General features: G+C 29.9%; 1 protein-coding gene across 2 annotated transcripts in view; it reads right to left on the reverse strand.

Annotated features, from left to right (window-relative positions):
- The window catches only part of LOC109601018 (mental retardation GTPase activating protein homolog 4), a 117574-nt gene that overhangs the window by 79266 nt on the left and 18636 nt on the right, over positions 1-19672 (reverse strand). For both annotated transcript variants that reach the window (XM_049964004.1, XM_049964003.1), the window contains exons 4-5: positions 15306-15341; positions 3925-4026 (exon numbers count right to left, since the gene is read on the reverse strand). In XM_049964004.1, the coding sequence (XP_049819961.1) occupies positions 3925-4026; positions 15306-15341 (138 nt within the window). The remainder of the gene's footprint in view (positions 1-3924; positions 4027-15305; positions 15342-19672) is intronic.

The raw sequence follows: 19672 nt of genomic DNA on the forward strand, positions 1-19672 counted from the left end.
GCGGGGATTACTAAATGCATCTACGAAACCCCGCAGCGGGGCACCTCTTTAAACTAAATAAAATATGTTTACCAATGACAGGCCACTTTACCAAATCCAACTTGCAATTTAACACCACGTGCCGGACCCGGTACTCCGGTTGCTTAGGTAGACGTGTCCGTTTTGGATGCTGTAATTATGGAATTAAATAAAATGACGTGGTGCTTGGTAACACTGCGACCGAGTTATTTATGCGGTCCCGCACAAAGCCATAAAACAAATAGAAAACAAGTGAGGAAAGAATCGAAAAGAATTAAGCCATTATTATTTAGTGCCTGTATTATTTACATTTAACATAATTTATTATCGGCACTTGCTTAACCTGTAACCCGTGAAACCCGGAGAGAAACTTAACCTCTCGGACCACGTGATTAATCAATCAGTCTATAAAATATTCAACATGGTTTTGTTATCTGGGACCATAAATTTTTACGATAGAAAACGCCGGCCAACGAAATTTGGATTAAACACATTCACGTTAATCGTGAGAAAAGGAATATTTTAATGACCCCCATAGGAAACGTGCGTAAGTGGAACGTCCCTTCTTCGACGCAATTTTCAAACACCATCGTTCATGCTTTGTGACTAAAAGGCCATGAGACGATAAATATACCGAATCGGCCCCAGAAAGTGATCGGGCTCATAATTTCAGGGAATCTTATTACTAATAAGATACTTCGATAGGGCGAGTTTCAGGTCTTTATCTATAACCGTTTCTGAGTAAATCGAAAATATTGAAAATTAGAAAAAATTAATTTTCTCAGCGCTGTGTGAATCGATTGATCTAGATGCCGGATATGTTTTGGGGGACGATGGTAGCTTTTCGGGAAAAAAATGAGAGCTATATCGGTTCACATGGACCTTAAAAAAAATGAGTTTATTTTCTTAATTTCAATTTTTAACCATCTTACGATTACGACACAGTTATGAAACTATTTTTTTTTTTTGAATTCCTCGTCCAATTTCCTATAAATTTTGGAATTTTTAAAAACGGTACGCCATATTGAAAAAAAAATAAAATCCATTTTTTTGTTCAAAAATCGGTTTTAATAATTTTACTCTTGAACTGATATGATACGGAACTTGCTTGATTACTGAGCTGGTGAAAACAACAGAAAAAATCGAGTAAATATGTAAAGTTCTTCATCAGGTATTCGAAAATCATCCATTTCATCAAGAAGTGTAGAGTCACATTCAACAGCCAAACTTTTCATCATTTTAGATAACTCAGAAGATCTTAAATTACTCCAATTAGAATAAACTTTTAAGTGGTTCAAATTCTCCATATAAAAGCGTTTTTTATGAGATGATCGCTGCAACATCGATTCTCATTCGGAACGAAAATTCTTTTCTTAATAAAGCATTGCATACGGGCATCTTGAGGAACAACTACTAGATTTGGATTAGAAACAGAACATACACAACAATATCTGTGAGTTACAACAGTTCTCTTAATTTGAACTTCGAGACATTCTTCTGTATCATCATCACATACAACAACTAAATTGAATGATGAATCATCAGTGCTTGACTCATTTTCCACCGATGTTTCCTGATCCTCATCTTCAAGTTTCGTTTTCTTATATTTTTTAACATGACAATTAGAACACAGAACATCACCGACTGCAATTGGACACTCAAAAGCAGCTGAGAACTCTTCAGCATCTTCATCAGATTTTATATATTTTGGACTACCTGTTTTTTTTAAATTTTGAACAAATGCAACACTTAAATAATAATATAGTCAAATAAAAATAATTATTAAATATAGATAAAAATGTAGCCAATACTTCTTTGGAATGTCAACAGTCAATAATTATAAGATTATCTACAGATGGTGAGTTTTCATAAAGAAAAAAAAAACAGTGTTACCTGTTTTGAATTACAGTTCTATCTAGTGGTCGTTAAATTAATTAAATATCGATACAATAGTAATGTATACTGATTTTATTATTACAGTGATTAATAAAGTTTATAATAATATAAGTAAATTAAAAAAATATTTTGATATGAGTATATCTAATTTTTTCTGTTGTGTTCACAGCTCAGTAATCAAATAAGTTCCGTATCATATCAGTTCAAGAGTAAAATTATTAAAATCCCGATTTTTGAGCAAAAAAACGGATTTAATTTTTTTTCAATATAGCGTACCGTTTTTAAAAATTTCAAAAGCTCATTATATTCATCGGAAATTGGACGAGGAATTCAAAAAAAATAGTTTCATAATTGTGTCGTAATCGTTGATGGTTAAAAAATGAAATTAAGAAAATAAACTCATTTATTTAAGGTCCTTGTGAACCGACATATCTCTCATTTTTTTTTTCCAAAAACTACCATCGTCCCTCAAAGCATATCCGGCATCTAGATTAATCGATTCACAAAGCGCTGAGAAAATTAATTTTTCCTAATTTTCAGTATTTTTTGATTTACTCAGAAACGGTTATAGATAAAGACCTGAAACACGCGCTATCGAAGTATCTTATTAGTACTAAGATTCCCTGAAATTATGAGCCCGATCTCTTTCTGGGACCGATTCGGTATATTTATCGTCTCATGGCCTTTAATTAATAATGATTGGTTTGTATTCGTGTTAATAAAACTCGGACACGTTTTCGATAATAGTGGAATTAAAGTCAGCTGCAGGTTCGAGATCGGTATGTCCCAAATCATTAAAACCTATATGTTAATGGGCAGGTGTAAATAGCATAGTAGATACCAACTGATAAAGTGCTTGCCAATTTCTTTGTAGTCCGAAGGAACTAATTTGACTTGGGCTGCTCCACCAGGCACTCACGTCAAAAGAAAAAAATAGTCCTGTCTCTAGTTGATTTATAGAGTGAATCGTAAATTTAAGTAAATATTTATAAAATTCTATTAAGTTACATCAATCTCGTTCACTACTTAATTTCCTAAACTATACCTATATTATTTAAATTCATCGGTATTCCCGGGTGGTTTTAGTGACCAATATCGCTTTCAGGATGTCGCCATTCAAGATAGGCATCTGCAACCAGGTAAAGATGCTACACCTCGATTGATACGTTTCCCTCAGGCCCTAATCTCCATCTTCAATCAGACAAATCGATCGTTTTCCTTACGTCTAGACCACCACCACCAATTTCCGAATCGGTACAGATTGGCGCCTTCGACGCGACTTTCTAAATCAACCACTGAGGTGTGTCTCACGATCCTTTCTTTCGGTCCCTAGTTTTTTTGTCAATGGACAGCTCATGAAGTCTGTGTGACTGTTATTTTTAATTAACTACACGTAGAACACGATAAATCGGTGCGATGAAATAGCGTACAGTTCACCCATATTTGTCAAATTTGATTTTTTCCTGATACACTCGCAGGTGCGACGTACAATTTATACCGTTCAGTTTCTTTAATTGTTTTTATTAATTGCTTGTTTCGATCGCAGGATAAAACTCGGAACAAATTAATATTCCGTAATGACACATCTGTTTCTCGTTTCACTTGCCCTGAAGTAAGTCTTACTTATAGATTTCACGGCTTTGTTTTGTTAAAATTTAAATAAAACTACGCATCATTTACGTGATGGAAAGGACACGAATTTAAATATTATAATATTCCACGGATAAACATTCGATTCTGTCAAAACACAGATGCGATAAAGATCGATACCAGATAAAGTTTAACACGGCAATAAAACATCGCATGGCATTTTCAACTCGACTCGACCTCTGGCCCACGAATTAAAATTTTTAATGTATCGATTGCCATTCGATTTTGGATGCCGGCAGGAGAAATGTTTAAAGTTGTTTCGAATGTGAAAAATAAAGTAATAAAATAAAAACACCTGTGGATTCGTCGTTATCGACATATTTCTCTTAAATAAATAAATATTCTTATTGTTTAAATTACCTTCTTTTTCACCAGTCGACGATCAGCTGCTGCCAGTTTTACTAACTCGTGATATTCTCCTTTGGATGCTGTGACGAACCATTCCACCAATTTCTTTGGTTCCTGAAAAAAAATAGACATAAATAGAACATTATTAGAAGATTTTACCTTTCTTTAGGAACTGGAACAGTCTTAAATAACAACAACTACTCACAAAAGAAGAAGAAAAATTTAATAATAATATAGGAATTATTTAACACTTGTTCAAATTCCATTTAATTAATAATTAAAAATTAGTTATTCTACCGTATCTATTATAAAAACCATTTTTAAAAATATACCTTTATATTCACAGAGAAATGTATTAATTAACTCAGAGCTTCGTATAAAAGGTGTTTCTTAAAATGTGACATAGCCCATAATATTTGTAATCGAAAATTGTAATAAATATAAAAATAAACCTTCTACAGACCAATTTTATCTTTGGCAATATTTTACGAGATTTTTACAATTGTCTAAAAAAGAATAATTAAAATTCAAGTTAAAATGATAATTGCCCAACCTATTCAAAATTGTAGAGATAGATTATAATTTTTCATTTTATCTTTGCATATCAATTTTTCGAGTGAAAATTCTTTATTAAATAAACTTAATAACAGTTATATCACATAATTGTAACAATGTAGCAAGTAAATAAACATTATAAACAAAAAAATTTTGAAGAATTTGACTAGAAAAAGAATAATTCGAATATTTGATAACTCGAAGCAAATTGGTTCAGTCCAGAGTGAAAAGTATGTGTAATTTTTACTTGATAACTCAAAATCTTGATAATACAATTTTTTTTTCAGGCAAACCGTGGTTCGATTTATCGAAGTTCGACTGTTAAATGTTACATACTTATAAACCCTTGAAAAAAATATTTGATTAATATAAAATATATCTTCTAATTATGATATTAATATTAAAAAAAATATCTTTTTAAATAAATTCCTTGAAAATTCTTTATTAAATATACTTAATAACAGTTATATCATATAATTATAACAATGTAGCAAGTAAATAAACATTATAAACAATAAAAATTTGAGGAATTTGATTAGGAAAAGAATAATTAGAATATTTGATAACTCGTAGCAAATTGATTCAGTCCAGAATGAAAATTATGTGTAATTTTTACTTGATAACTCAAAGTCTTGATAATTCAATTTGTTTTTCAGGCAAACCATGATTCGATTTATCGAAGTGCGACTATTAAATGTTACATACATAAACACCCTTTGAAAAAATATTTAATTAATATAAACTATATGTTCTAATTATGATATTAATATTAAAAAAAAATATCTTTTTAAATAAATTCCTTGAAAATTCTTTATTAAATATACTTAATAACAGTTATATCACATAATTATAACAATGTAGCAAGTAAATAAACATTATAAACAAAAAAAATTTGAGGAATTTGATTAGGAAAAGAATAATTAGAATATTTGATAACTCGTAGCAAACTGATTCAGTCCAGAGTGAAAATTATTTGTAGTTTTTACTTGATAACTCAAAGTCTTGATAATTCAATTTTTTTCAGGCAAACCATGGTTCGATTTATCGAAGTTCGACTGTTAAATATTACATACATATAAACTCTTTGAAAAAATATTTGATTTATATAAACTATATCTTCTAATTATTTATCGAAGTTCGACTATATTTTATTTTTCGAAAAATATAACTACGAATATATTTTCTTTTTTTAATACTGCGCAAGTTTCCATTGATTCATATTTTACTGTTAATTTTTTAAATATTTTTTATTAATAATACAGAGTAGGCAAACACACCTGTCAGTTGACAAATCTCAAAATTGTGTGTATAAAAAGGGCCGTCACATATCAATGTTGTTGTCCCACTTTTTGTAAAATGTTTTTTAATAGTTCCAATAATTATAATAAAACATCAAATAAATGTTTAAATACATGAATATGATCAAATATTTGATTTTTTGGCTGCTTATTTTTGAAACTACAGAGCAAAAATTTGTTTTTACGACATTTTAGTATTGGTATTTGTGGCTCAAAATAAAATATGTAAATATTAAAACCATTAATTATGAAAATATTCTATTTAAGGACTTCTCAATTAGAGAATAAATTACTATTAACAATTAAGAATAGAAAATTATCGACACTGACTTCACTTTATAATTTATAGATGTAATTATTACAACATATTTAAGGGTATTCGAGAAAAATATATGAGTATAATTAATGTTACTTAACTACCTGAATGATCACATTGCAAATTAACGACAATAATAGTAAATTTCGTAATTGGCTAATTTAATAATATGCACAATAGTGTACAATAAACATTAACTAATTGCAGAAATATTGTTTTTACTACTCATTAGTGTGATTTCTTCAGGGATCCCATTTGAAACAACGCAGTAGGCAGTAAATGAAGTAAAAAATGAATATTTATAAACAATTTTAACGATGCAAATGATGATTCAATTATGCAAATGCTCCTTAACAATAATAACAAATTAATGCCCAGTCTTAACAACAAAAACAAAACGCCACATAAATCAGCGTGATGTATTCATTGGCTAGACCATGCGTGCCGCACACAAACACAAAAAAAAATGATCGTCTCACTAATTATTATTGTAATGTACGCCACAATTATAACATTAATAACTGTTTATGATCGACGCGCGCCTATAAATATTCATTTTTCGCGTTGGCTCGTACTGCAAAGCTGACAATAATGTCGTTAGTCAACTTTTATTGTAATAACACCTTGTATGTGTGTCAAACTGATTTTTTATCAGCATGGAAATTTGCATTTTCCTATTTAATTATAGAGGCACCGAACATGTGTCGGTCGCATTTTGACAAATTAGTACATACTGACGTAGTTTGCAACGTAAAACAACAATCTATGTTTACTTGTTTAGGCTGGTTGGATTAATTGGTGATTTTTAGGTACCACACCTATTTAATTACAACATACGCTCCAGAAAAAACTATTTTTAATCCAACTCTATTGAAATTGAGTGAATGAATGAAAGGAAAATGCAAAAAGTGTTAATAGGCACCAAGTGAACATCTTCAGTAAAGTTGATTATGCGGCTCGTTAGTCGCAAGAGATGCCTCAAACAAACCGTTTAATTCTCGTCACCAATTAGACCCGGTCGCCTCTCCCGCACACTCTTCAGGAGGAATCGGTTCTAGATTTCAGGACGCGATTAAGAATTTATTAAGCAATTTATAAGGCTGGAACAAAAGAATCATAGCGCCGGAAGTAACGTATACATGTTAATCATTTTTTTCAATTAAGATTCGGATCTATCCAATTATTTTAATTAAAATTTATATACGTTAATGGAGCTCGTACGTTGCATTTTTTCCGTACAAAACGTACTGCTGTCTGTCTGAATGCAAATCAACCGACTTCTATTGGTGTGAAAAAATACATCCCGTAATGTGAAAAGTGTATATTGACTTGTTTTCCTAGAAACAACCAAATGGTGTTACAATATGCACTTCATGGATGTGTAATAACTATTTTTAAGAAAAGCACAATCCGTTAAAAACCAGCCAATTATCGCCGGCTAATTATGTATATTTATAATTATTTTATTGACGCAACACCAGATTACCCAGTGTCCGATGTTAATTTTTCCGTTGGGAAACTTAATGAAAAATAATACGTTACTGAGACTTGACATACATAATATATCGGTAACATTAAGGAAAGTGGTAATTTGTGTTGTCTGATAACATTCGCGCTCAAATATAGAAATAAAAACGTCAACAGAATCCTTGAAATCACTACTTGGAAGGTATAATTGGATGGTAATTTTGATTTTGAACTTTGCTACACATGCGATATGCTAAAACTGATATTCACATGCAACAGAATCGCATATATTTTAGAAAATCTATTGGCAATGTTATTTATTAAATACATTTGTTATTTTATTAAATTACATGATAAATTTCACTGATAATAATAACTCAAAATTACACTTATATTTATGCCTCAATAATTGAATTTGTCAGGGGTAACAGTTTATTAAGCAAATCAAGTAAAACACGTTTTATATTAAGAATACATAAATAAACTGATAATTTTCATTGACAATTATCACTGAAAATTCCATTGATTTTTATGTCTCGATAATGAAAATTGATAATTATTCATAATTAATTTTTTGTGTCAACTCAAAATTTGTTTAAAAACTTTCAGATAACAGTTTATTTAAAAAAATCAAGTAAAGCACGTTTTACATTAAAAATACTCAAATAAACTGATAAAATTACATTAATATTTATGCCTCCATAAATGAAATTGATAATAATTTATAATCGATTTTTTAAACCTCCTCCAAATTTGTTTAAAAACTTGCAGAGGTAACAGTTTATTAAGCAAATCAAGTAAAACACGTTTTACATTAAGAATACATAAATGAATTTATAATTTTCATTGATAATTAATCATAATTAATTTTTTGTATCAACTCAAAATTTGTTTAAAAACTTCCAGAGATAACAGTTTATTAAAAGAATCAAGTAAAGCATGTTTTAAATTAAGAATACTCAAATAAACTGGTAATTTTTATTGAAAATTACATTGATATTTATGCCTCCATAAATGAAATTGATAAGAATTTGATAACTTTCTCAAAATTTATTTAAAAACTTGCAGAGGTAACAGTTTATTAAGCAAATCAAGTAAAACACGTTTTACATTAAGAATACATAAATAAACTTATAATTTTCATTGATAATTATTCATAATTAATTTTTTGTATCAACTCAAAATTTGTTTAAAAACTTCCAGAAATAACAGTTTATTAAAAGAATCAAGTAAAGCACGTTTTAAATTAAGAATACTCAAATAAACTGGTAATTTTTATTGAAAATTACATTGATATTTATGCCTCCATAAATGAAATTGATAATAATTTGATAACTTTCTCAAAATTTATTTAAAAACTTGCAGAGGTAACAGTTTATTAAGCAAATCGAGTAAAACACGTTTTATATTAAGAATACATAAACTTATAATTTTCATTGACAATTATCACTGAAAATTCCATTGATTTTTATGGCTCGATAATGAAAATTGATAATTATTCATAATTAATTTTTTGTATCAACTCAAAATTTGTTTAAAAACTTTTTGAGATAACAGTTTATTAAAAAAATCAAGTAAAGCACGTTTTAAATTAAGAATACTCAAATAAACTAGTAATTTTTATTGAAAATTACATTGATATTTATGCCTCCATAAATGAAACTGATAATAATTGATAATTGATTTTTTAAACCTCTTCAAAATTTGTTTAAAAACTTGCAGAGGTAATAGTTTATTAAGCAAATCAAGTAAAACACATTTTATATTAAGAATACATAAATGAACTTATAATTTTCATTGACAGTTATCACTGAAAATTACATTGATACTTATGCCTCGATATTAATAATGTAAATTAATAATTGAAATTTTTATATCTCCTCAAAATTTGTTTAAAAACTTTCAGAACTAACAGTTTATTAAGCAAATCAAATATAAATCACTTTTACATTAAGAATACATAAATAGAATTTAAATCAGAATAAATATGGATTCAAGAATCATATATTAGTTAAAAAAAGGAGAGAGAGAACATCCTCATTTCCTAAATTATACACCTACACTTTCTTCTAATCTTATTGGTAATTTGTTATTAATTACAAAACAATTGATCATTCATAATTCATTTTAGTTGTTTTGTTTATAATTAATATTATAATATTATATTAATAAAAAATACAAATTATTCACTTCTTCATATATTTAACCTAGCAAGATCTTTGTAAAAATAATAATTTCTAGTGTACCAAATTGATGATTATCTATAAAATGACCAATTTTTGTTCAACATTTCGTTTTATACACAAATTAAGAGATTATATTAAACCAAAAGGCAACAAAGGAGACTCTGAAAGATTTAGTTAAAATAAAATTCAGCGAAAACTTTGTAGAACTCTAGTAATAGATGGTAAGCATCATTGGAGTACTAAAGGGAGTTGCAATTTACACGGAGAGGTAAAAACAGTATAGCACTTTATCTGCCGTAAAACAGGCATCCCGCTTGTGGCAATTAAGATCATTAATTCAATAATGTAAATTTTAAAACAGTTTCAGTGTTATACGAGCAACACATGCAACGTCCGAAGATTAATAAAACATAAATGTTAACAATATTGTTCTCGTGTACGGCAACAAACCCACACCTTGTTGCCGCATTGTTTTTTTTACATATGCTATGCACTTGTGCGGTGTTATTAGTTTTTAATTAGTGCCGTATCAGATTCCATAGTCAAGAACGGGAGAATGGACGTGGCGGTATATAACGGAACCGTGGCTTATCCGTTTCATTAATTTACTGGAGAAACTAACTCGCGGAGCTAATTGTAATAACAAATACAGAAAGATAATAATGTATGGTTGCCAGTTTTGATTATCGCCATTAAACGAGAGAAGTGGTGCATGAAGGAAGGTGGAGAGCCACGCGAGGAAACGGAGATGTTCTTGTCATTGTAAATTGGAATTTATGAACACTTATGGACGTCACAATGCCTCATTGAAAATTGAATTGCGAAAAATATATCTCGTGCAAAGACATTATCGATGCGGTATACATACATACTTTATTTGACTGATGATTCTTATTACTTTGTTTCCGCTTAGGAAATTAATCAACATTGTATGTGTATTCTAAAAACGTGGAATTATAAACTGCAATAATCAATAAACTGCAAAATTATCAATTTCAAATACCATTGATCAAAATGTTCCCTTGCGACTTAGTTAATGTTTTATCTGATTATCTAACTTCTGAAATTCCTTCAAGTAACTGCTAATGGACAGTGATAAAAAATGTGTGAAAACCATTTTATTCAGTCAATATTCAGTTATTATTATAAAATTATTTTTAAACTTCTGTTTATTTAAGAAAACACAGGTCGGACATATAACAGAAATATAAAGTATAAGTTTGTATAAGGCATATTTACTAAACATGAATCACAATGCTTAATAATTTTTTGAAGAAAGTGGAATTTGAAGCAAAATGCTGTTAAAAGTTGATAAATAAATTAATTAATTTTTGTCAAAAAATATTAATTATTACTAAATTGAGTACCAACCATTGACTTGGAATAAAATGTGTACTCTTTTCCATTTAAAACATTGAAAACCTTCGACAAAAAATCGTTAAATCCATTGTTAAAATAAAGAAAAAGTTTTATATATAAGATGTAACTTTATTCATTATTCAGGGAAAATGATAAAATTCTCACTAATCGTCATTTATTTTTTAAAATTTTATTATTTATTTATAGTAACCATCAACGTTACTGAAGATTAATATTCTTAAAATTTGACATGGAAAAATTTTCCCCAATATTCGTCATGTATTAGAAATTCGTTTAAATCCGGAACAACAATATTAAAAAAAACAGAACAGCTTTTTAAACCGAAAGAAAATATTTCTCAAATTCTAAAATATATTGATAAAAATGTACGCAAAATTGGTTAACTGAAAAAATAGAAGAATAAAAAAAATTGTGACACATAATCCAGTACAATGAGTTGAGTTTAACCGATATAATGCCTTGGTAGCTTTCAATTGAATAAAGAACCATTTAAGGGAAAGACTCCCCCCCATATCACATTTTCCCCCTAATTGAAAAGCATAATAAGTTGTGATGACTTCAATACTTAATCAATTTATATGAAATTCACTTAAACAATAAATATATTAATTTCTGTTCTATTAAATATTTAAAATAATTTAATAAAATTAAAGGAAATTCACTTAGCAAACATTCCATAATTCCTCAAGACAACAGAAGAAAATTACTTTAAAGGGAACGGAAATTGGCGGTAATTATTTAATTCCCCCTACAAACATCAAAGATAAACAGTTTAGATTAAAAAAATAATAAATAAATAAAAATATATATTTTTATAAAATGACAATTTTAGTCCACTAGATTTTACTGATTTTTACTAGTTTATAATTGAATTAATTAATTTATTTGACTTTTACTTTTGTTATTTGAATGTTATTTTATTGTTTATAAAATGTAAATTATTTTTATTATCTTTATTATTTTTACACAGGTATAATTAATTTTATTATTAATTTATTTCACTATAAATTTGGAAAATGTACTGTTAAAATAAGGAAATCTTTGATATATATAATATCAAATTTAATTATTAATCAGAAAACTAGTAAAATAATATTTTAATTTAAAAAATGTTTGGTTTGGATTCTTAAAATTGGAGTTAGGAGAATAGTCAACAATTTTCCCCAGTATTCTTGTAAAAATATTCAAAATTCTTTTAAACCCTAAACACTAAGAACTTACAAGAAACAAAATAACTTATTAGATCGAAAAAAGATATTCTTCAAATTCTAATATACATATATTAATTATATGTTATTGAAAAATTAGAAGAATAAATTAATTTTATAAATATATCCAAGAAAAATGACTCAAGCTTAATCAAAACAGTACCTTGGTAGATTTCAATCCGATAATAAAGATCGAATAAGGGAAATAGTCCATATATCTCATTTTCCAATTATTTGATAATCAAATATAAGTTATAAGTATAATTAAATTCTGCTCACTTGAATACTTAAAATAAATAATAAAATTAAAGGAATACCATCAGGGCATAATACAGCAGAAGAAAATTACTTCAAAGAGAATGGAAATTGACCATAATTATTTAATTCCTCCCAAAGACACATCAAAGATAAACAGAAGATATTAAAATAAATAAATAAATAAATAAGTTTAAGCTATAGCTGTAAAGCTAGAGAATAAAACTTGATAACAATTTTAGTCCACTAAATTTCTTCTGATTTTTACTAATTTCTTGAATTAAATAGTTTACTTATGTGTTCTTTATTGTTCATATAATATAAATTATTTTTTTTTATTTTTTATGATAAATAATTTTATTGCTTATTTATTTTGCTACAGATTTGAAAAATTCAAAAAGAATGACTATAGTTATACTACAACAATTCCTTAGAAGCTTTCTTATCGATTAAAAAAAAGTTGAGAACAATTTAAGAAAAAGACTCCCAGTATCTAGTTTTCCAATTACTTGAAGAGCATATATTAAGTTCCGATCACTTCAATACATAATAAATTTATAGAAAATTATTAGAAATTTAAAATATATATTCCAAAGATACATCAGATATAAACAGTTTAGATTTAAATGAGTGAACCAATCATCCCAGAACATACAAATCAATAGATAAATGGAGAATGTGATATACATTCTAAATCAAAAACAATTTTGTCCAACTAATTGTGCTACATTCTTACTAGTTTATATCTGAATTTATTAATTTATTTATCTTTTATACTTGTCATTGAATATATTATTGTTTAGAACATAAAAATTATATTAAAAAAATTGCATATAGTCTCAATACATCTTTTTATTTGTGTATTTCTTTTACTTACAGGGTCATTATAACAGCGGAAATTGAGAGGGTTTATAAATAAATTTATGAATTCCTAAAACTATAAAAATTAATACAAAGTTTTTTAAAATAAGAGAGACGTATTGTTATTAAAAAAATAGGAAAAGATGAACGTAAAATGAATAGCAACAACTCCTAGAAGTTCAAATACACCTTTCGTTTTATATAAATCATAAAATTAACACACATAATTCTTAATTTTATTAAATATGTGACATCATAATTACTAATCAAAAAAGAAAAAAAAAAGTAATTCTAATAACTTATTGAAAAAAATATATATACACATAGAAAATGAGCGCAATAAGAAACAGTTTAATTATTGTTGCCGGAACTGTCCGATCGACGCGCCAGAATCGATCCTTATCGCCGACTATCCGATTAACGAAAACGTTCGAGAAAAAATCGAACGCGCGGCGCCCGCCATCCATCAACAGCGGCCTGCCACGACGCAACGAAAAATAATTACGCCACAAGACATTTTAATATTTTAATTAAGTGTACTGTACCAGTCCAGATATTAATCGTGAACTAAATTAATAGTATTTATAATAATTCCGCAATTAATAATCGAGATAGTCATCTACATATTGTGTACATGATGTGGTGGTTTGTACGATGGAACGGCGCTGAGCCGGTGCTCCCTCAGCTCCCCCTGATGGCGGCGTGCTGACGACGACGACGACGAAAAAAAAAATTAACGCAAAACGAATTCAATTTCCACAAGGAGAAACACAATGACGATGAGTTTATTTTAATGGAATGTAATTATGTAACTCACTTCTTGTGCGCCGCAGCTTTGCTTTAAAGGATCTGGCCAACGGAATGGGATGTGGCGAATAATAGAGTTGGAATCTTTGGGAGGAACGTGTGTGCCTCTTAATTCCTCAAGATTTTTTCAGTTGACTCAAAGATCATTTTGTGTCTACCATCTTCCCCCTCTATGGCAAACGGCTTGTGGCTGATTATTGAATTGAATGCGGGTAGTAGAGGATGGCGAAGGTCGGGCGCGCACAATGCAAGATGCTTATTGGTTGCAAATAAAATAAATAATAGCTGATAGTTATAGCGAGAGTGCGTATGGTAATGCAGCGCTGGCGGATCGGGGCCGCTACACTCCTCCCATGGCTTAGAATGTGGCTCACGATTCAACGAGATCGAAGGTGTGTGTGTGTGTTATTTAAATTAGAGGAAAATGACAAGGCCAGGATAAAGATCTATGGGAGGTGTTCAATGAACGACTACATACTAAAATAATAAAGAACTTTTTATCGTGTTTCACACGGTTATGCTATTTAGTTGGTTCTGAAAACTAAACCGCCTTTGGGAAAAGTTTGTAAGTCTCTCGCATAATATTTTGCAATATCAAATGATCCTCAACATTTGTAAAAGTACTGCAACCACCTCCCTCACTGGAAATGGAAATCAATGAATGTTAAAATCATAATTTAGTTGATGATGAAGACTAACCTGCTTTTGGAAAAGGTGTATAAGTATCTAACATATCGCCTTGCACAAGTCTCATATCTTATAAAAAAATTATAACAAGCTCTTTAAGCTTTTGAAGGTTGAAGAGAGCAAAATTATTGCAACCACTTGTTCTATTAAAAGGAAACTTATGACCGTCATATTCTGGCCACTAGAGCCGCCTTACGTCGGAATGAAACAGTTTAATTTACCATGCGATAATGCTGGTTAAGTATGTCATGCACACTTGTTCCAGTTGCACTTTGGCTGCGCTTAAGATCGAAACAAAAACAAATAAACATGGAGAGCACCAGAAAGGCTGAGAGGCAACGACATGAAATAAAAATGTGGCATATGTACTCACCATCGGTATGGAGGCGCTGTCATCCTCGTCGACCCCCTGCGGACAAAACACGGCACTAAACAAAAGAACAACGTGTATAAATTAGCGACCGCGCCGGACGATAACATCTTCGTCCTGTCCATCCAGACCGTTGCGACGACGACACGACACAGGGCTCATTGCACGGGATTACGTTGGCCAATTTGTCGACGTGTTCCTTCGTTTTATCTGATCTGATCGGGCCAAGCTGGTAGGTGCGTGGATGGACCAGGATGTTTTGGTCGGTCTGGCGTGGTCGCTAACTCTAAGATTCGAATGGTTCAAATCCTAAATTTGTATTGTGTGTAAAATCTAAGGTATTCAAAAACATTCGTCATGTATGCACAGCAAAATTTGTAATAAAACAACATATTTTCTGAATATAAAAAGAGTGATGCCTAATTCTAGATTACTAATTGATAAAAATTGAATTTTATCGAGCAGGACATTTTGTTCACTGTGACGTAGTCACTAACTTCAATATCAGAATAGTTCAAGTCCCAAAGTATCACTTTCAGCAGAATTTAAGCAGTGGCTCAAAAATATTCCTCATGTGTGTACAATAAAATTTGTTACTAGCAACTTATTTTCTGAATATTGAAGTAGTGAGGTTTAATTCTAGATTACTAATTGAAAAAAAATTAAATTTGATCGAAACCAGCTTGTAAGTGCATCGATTGACCAGGACCAGGTTATTCACTGTGACGTGGACACTAACTTCAATATCAAAATAGTTCAAAACCCATAGTTTTAGTTTCAGCAACTATTAAACAGTGGCTCAAAAATATTCCTCATGTATGTACAGTAAAATTTGTTAATAACAATTTATTTTCTGAATATAGCAGTAGTGAGGTCTAAATCTAGATTACTAATTGAAAAAAAAATTAAATTTGATAGATACCAGCTTGTAAGTACATGGATTGACCAGGACATTTTGTTCACTGTGACGTGGTCACTAACTTCAATTTCAAAATAATTCAAGTCCTAAAGTTTCAGTTTCAGCAACATTTAAGCAGTGGCTCAAAAATATTCCTCATGTATGTACTGTCAAATTTGATAATATTAACTTATTTTCTGAATATAGAAGTAGTGAGATCTAAATCTAAATTATTAATTGAAAAAAAATTAAATTTGATCGAAACCAGCTTGTAAGTGCATGGATTGACCAGAACATTTTATTCTCTGTGACGTGGTCACTAACTTCAATATCAAAATAGTTCAAGTACCAAAGTTTCACTTTCAGCAGAATTTAAGCAGTGGCTCAAAAATATTCCTCATGTGTGTACAGTAAAATTTGTTACTAGCAACTTATTTTCTGAATACTGAAGTAGTGAGATTTAATTCTAGATTACTAATTGAAAAAAAATTAAATTTGATCGAAACCAGCTTGTAAGTGCGTGGATTGACCAGGACATGTTATTCACTGTGACGTGGACACTAACTTCAATATCAAAATAGTTCAAAACCCATAGTATTAGTTTCAGCAACTATTAAGCAGTGGCTCAAAAATATTCCTCATGTATGTACAGTAAAATTTGTTAATAACAAGATATTCTCTGAACATAGAAGTAGTGAGGTCTAATTCTAGATTACTATTTGAAAAATATTTAATTTGATCGAAACCTCCTTGTGAGTGCATGGATTGACCAGAATATTTTATTCACTGTGACGTAGTCACTAACTTCAATATCAAAATAGTTCAAGTCCCAAAGTTTCACTTTCAGTAGAATTTAAGCAATGGCTCAAAAATATTCCTCATGTGTGTACAGTAAAATTTGTTAATAGCAACTTATTTTCTGAATATTGAACTAGTTAGGTCTAATTCTAGATTACTAATTGAAAAAAAAAAAAATAAATTTGATCGATACCAGCTTGTAAGTACATGGATTGACCAGGACATTTTGTTCACTGTGACGTGGTCACTAACTTCAATTTCAAAATAATTCAAGTCCTAAAGTTTCAGTTTCAGCAACATTTAAGCAGTGGCTCAAAAATATTCCTCATGTATGTACTGTAAAATTTGATAATATTAACTTATTTTCTGAATATTAAAGTAGTTAGGTGTAATTCTAGATTATTAATTGAAAAAAAAAATTAAATTTGATCGAAACCAGCTTGTAAGTGCATGGATTGACCAGAACATTTTGTTCACTGTGACGTAGTCACTAACTTCAATATCAAAATAGTTCAAGTCCCAAAGTTTCATTTTCAGCAGAATTTAAGCAGTGACTCAAAAATATTCCTCATGTGTGTACGGTAAAATTTGTTAATAACAAGATATTCTCTGAACATAGAAGTAGTGAGGTCTAATTCTAGATTACTAATTGAAAAAAAAAAAATAATTTGATCGAAATCTGCTTGTGAGTGTATGGATTGATTTTATTCAGTGTGACGTAGTCACTAACTTCAATATCAAAATAGTTCAAGTCCCAAAGTTTCACTTTCAGTAAAATTTAAGCAGTGGCTCACAAATATTCCTCATGTGTGTACAGTAAAATTTGTTAATAGCAACTTATTTTCTGAATATTGAAGTAGTTAGGTCTAATTCTAGATTACTAATTGAAAAAAAAAATAAATTTGATCGATACCAGCTTGTAAGTACATGGATTGACCAGGACATTTTGTTCACTGTGACGTGGTCACTAACTTCAATTTCAAAATAGTTCAAGTCCCAAAGTTTCATTTTCAGCAGAATTTAAGCAGTGACTCAAAAATATTCCTCATGTGTGTACAGTAAAATTTGTTAATAGCAACTTATTTTCTGAATATTGAAGTAGTGAGGTTTAATTTTAGATTACTAATTGAAAAAAAATTAAATTTGATCGAAACCAGCTTGTAAGTACATTGATTGACCAGGACATTTTGTTCACTGTGACGTGGTCACTAACTTCAATTTCAAAATAGTTCAAGTCCCAAAGTTTCATTTTCAGCAGAATTTAAGCAGTGACTCAAAAATATTCCTCATGTGTGTACAGTAAAATTTGTTAATAGCAACTTATTTTCTGAATATTGAAGTAGTGAGGTTTAATTTTAGATTACTAATTGAAAAAAAAATTAAATTTGATCGAAACCAGCTTGTAAGTGCATGGATTGACCAGAACATTTTATTCACCGTGACGTAGTCACTAACTTCAATATCAAAATAGTTCAAGTCCCAAAGTTTCACTTTCAGTAGAATTTAAGCAGTGGCCCACAAATATTCCTCATGTGTGTACAGTAAAATTTGTTAATAGCAACTTATTTTCTGAATATTGAAGTAGTTAGGTCTAATTCTAGATTACTAATTGAAAAAAATTAAATTTGATCGAAACCAACTTGTGAGTGCAGTTCTAAAGTTATTTGAGATGTTAATAAAAAGTATACGTTATGCGCAGTAAAGTTTATTAACAATAATAATATATTTTCTGAATCTAAAAACAGTTGGGTCCAATAAAAGATTACCAATTGATAAATTAATGATTTATGAAGTTTACAACTGAGATGAAAAAGTGATCAACATTGAAAATGTGGCTAAGTCACACAATTCACAGCAATTAATAACTGACAGAAATGATATGCACAATCCGCCGTCAACAAATCGAACACCCGTGCCCGAGGTGAATTTTCGAACACGTCTAAATATAGGGTCGCACCAAAAGAGAGAAACAGCCAAATGTGCAGCCCCAGCTGAAAAGTTGGCAGTCCGATGCGCCAACGAACCTTGTAGCTGCTCGCATAAATAAGTTAATCCCGTGTTAGTTCGCGCCGCGAAATCTATCAATTTGGATGACACGTAATTAGTCATAATGTCGTCGCGGCGGTAATACATTTTAATATCTCGGAAAACCGAACAACACCTGTTTCTTTGTGACACAAGTAACGAATGCGCCGCAACTTTCGAATGCAATAAATTATTTTCGCGGAAAACGATGGGAATTTTGCGTGGCCATATGAGACAAAGTCTTTTTCAAATTCAACGGTCATTAATGCAAAACGCGACAAAACCGTCGATGAAATTCATTACCGCAACAGAAGCTGAATCGTATTACATTACTTGGTTGGTTTTCGGCTCTCTCATCTTTCAGCCTTTGCGTGCGCCATAAACCATAACAGATAAATCGAATTATGACACACAGACTACACCAAAGGCAATATGTGTAAATCTCCACGCAGGTTTTTTTTATTTTTCGTGTTTTCATATCTTTTTTTCTTGTGTGTCTCAGTGAAGCTATCCGCAGGACGTAAGTTAGAGTCGCTGATAGGATCTGTCTGCGTGCATATTATTAAATTCACATAAGTCGTCATGTCTAATTTGTATTGGAGTTTCATGTTGGTTGTCCGAAGATAAAAAGGTTTTGTTTCATTTCCTC

This window comes from Aethina tumida, chromosome 2, assembly GCF_024364675.1.
Source record: "Aethina tumida isolate Nest 87 chromosome 2, icAetTumi1.1, whole genome shotgun sequence".
NCBI classification, from domain to species: domain Eukaryota; kingdom Metazoa; phylum Arthropoda; class Insecta; order Coleoptera; family Nitidulidae; genus Aethina; species Aethina tumida.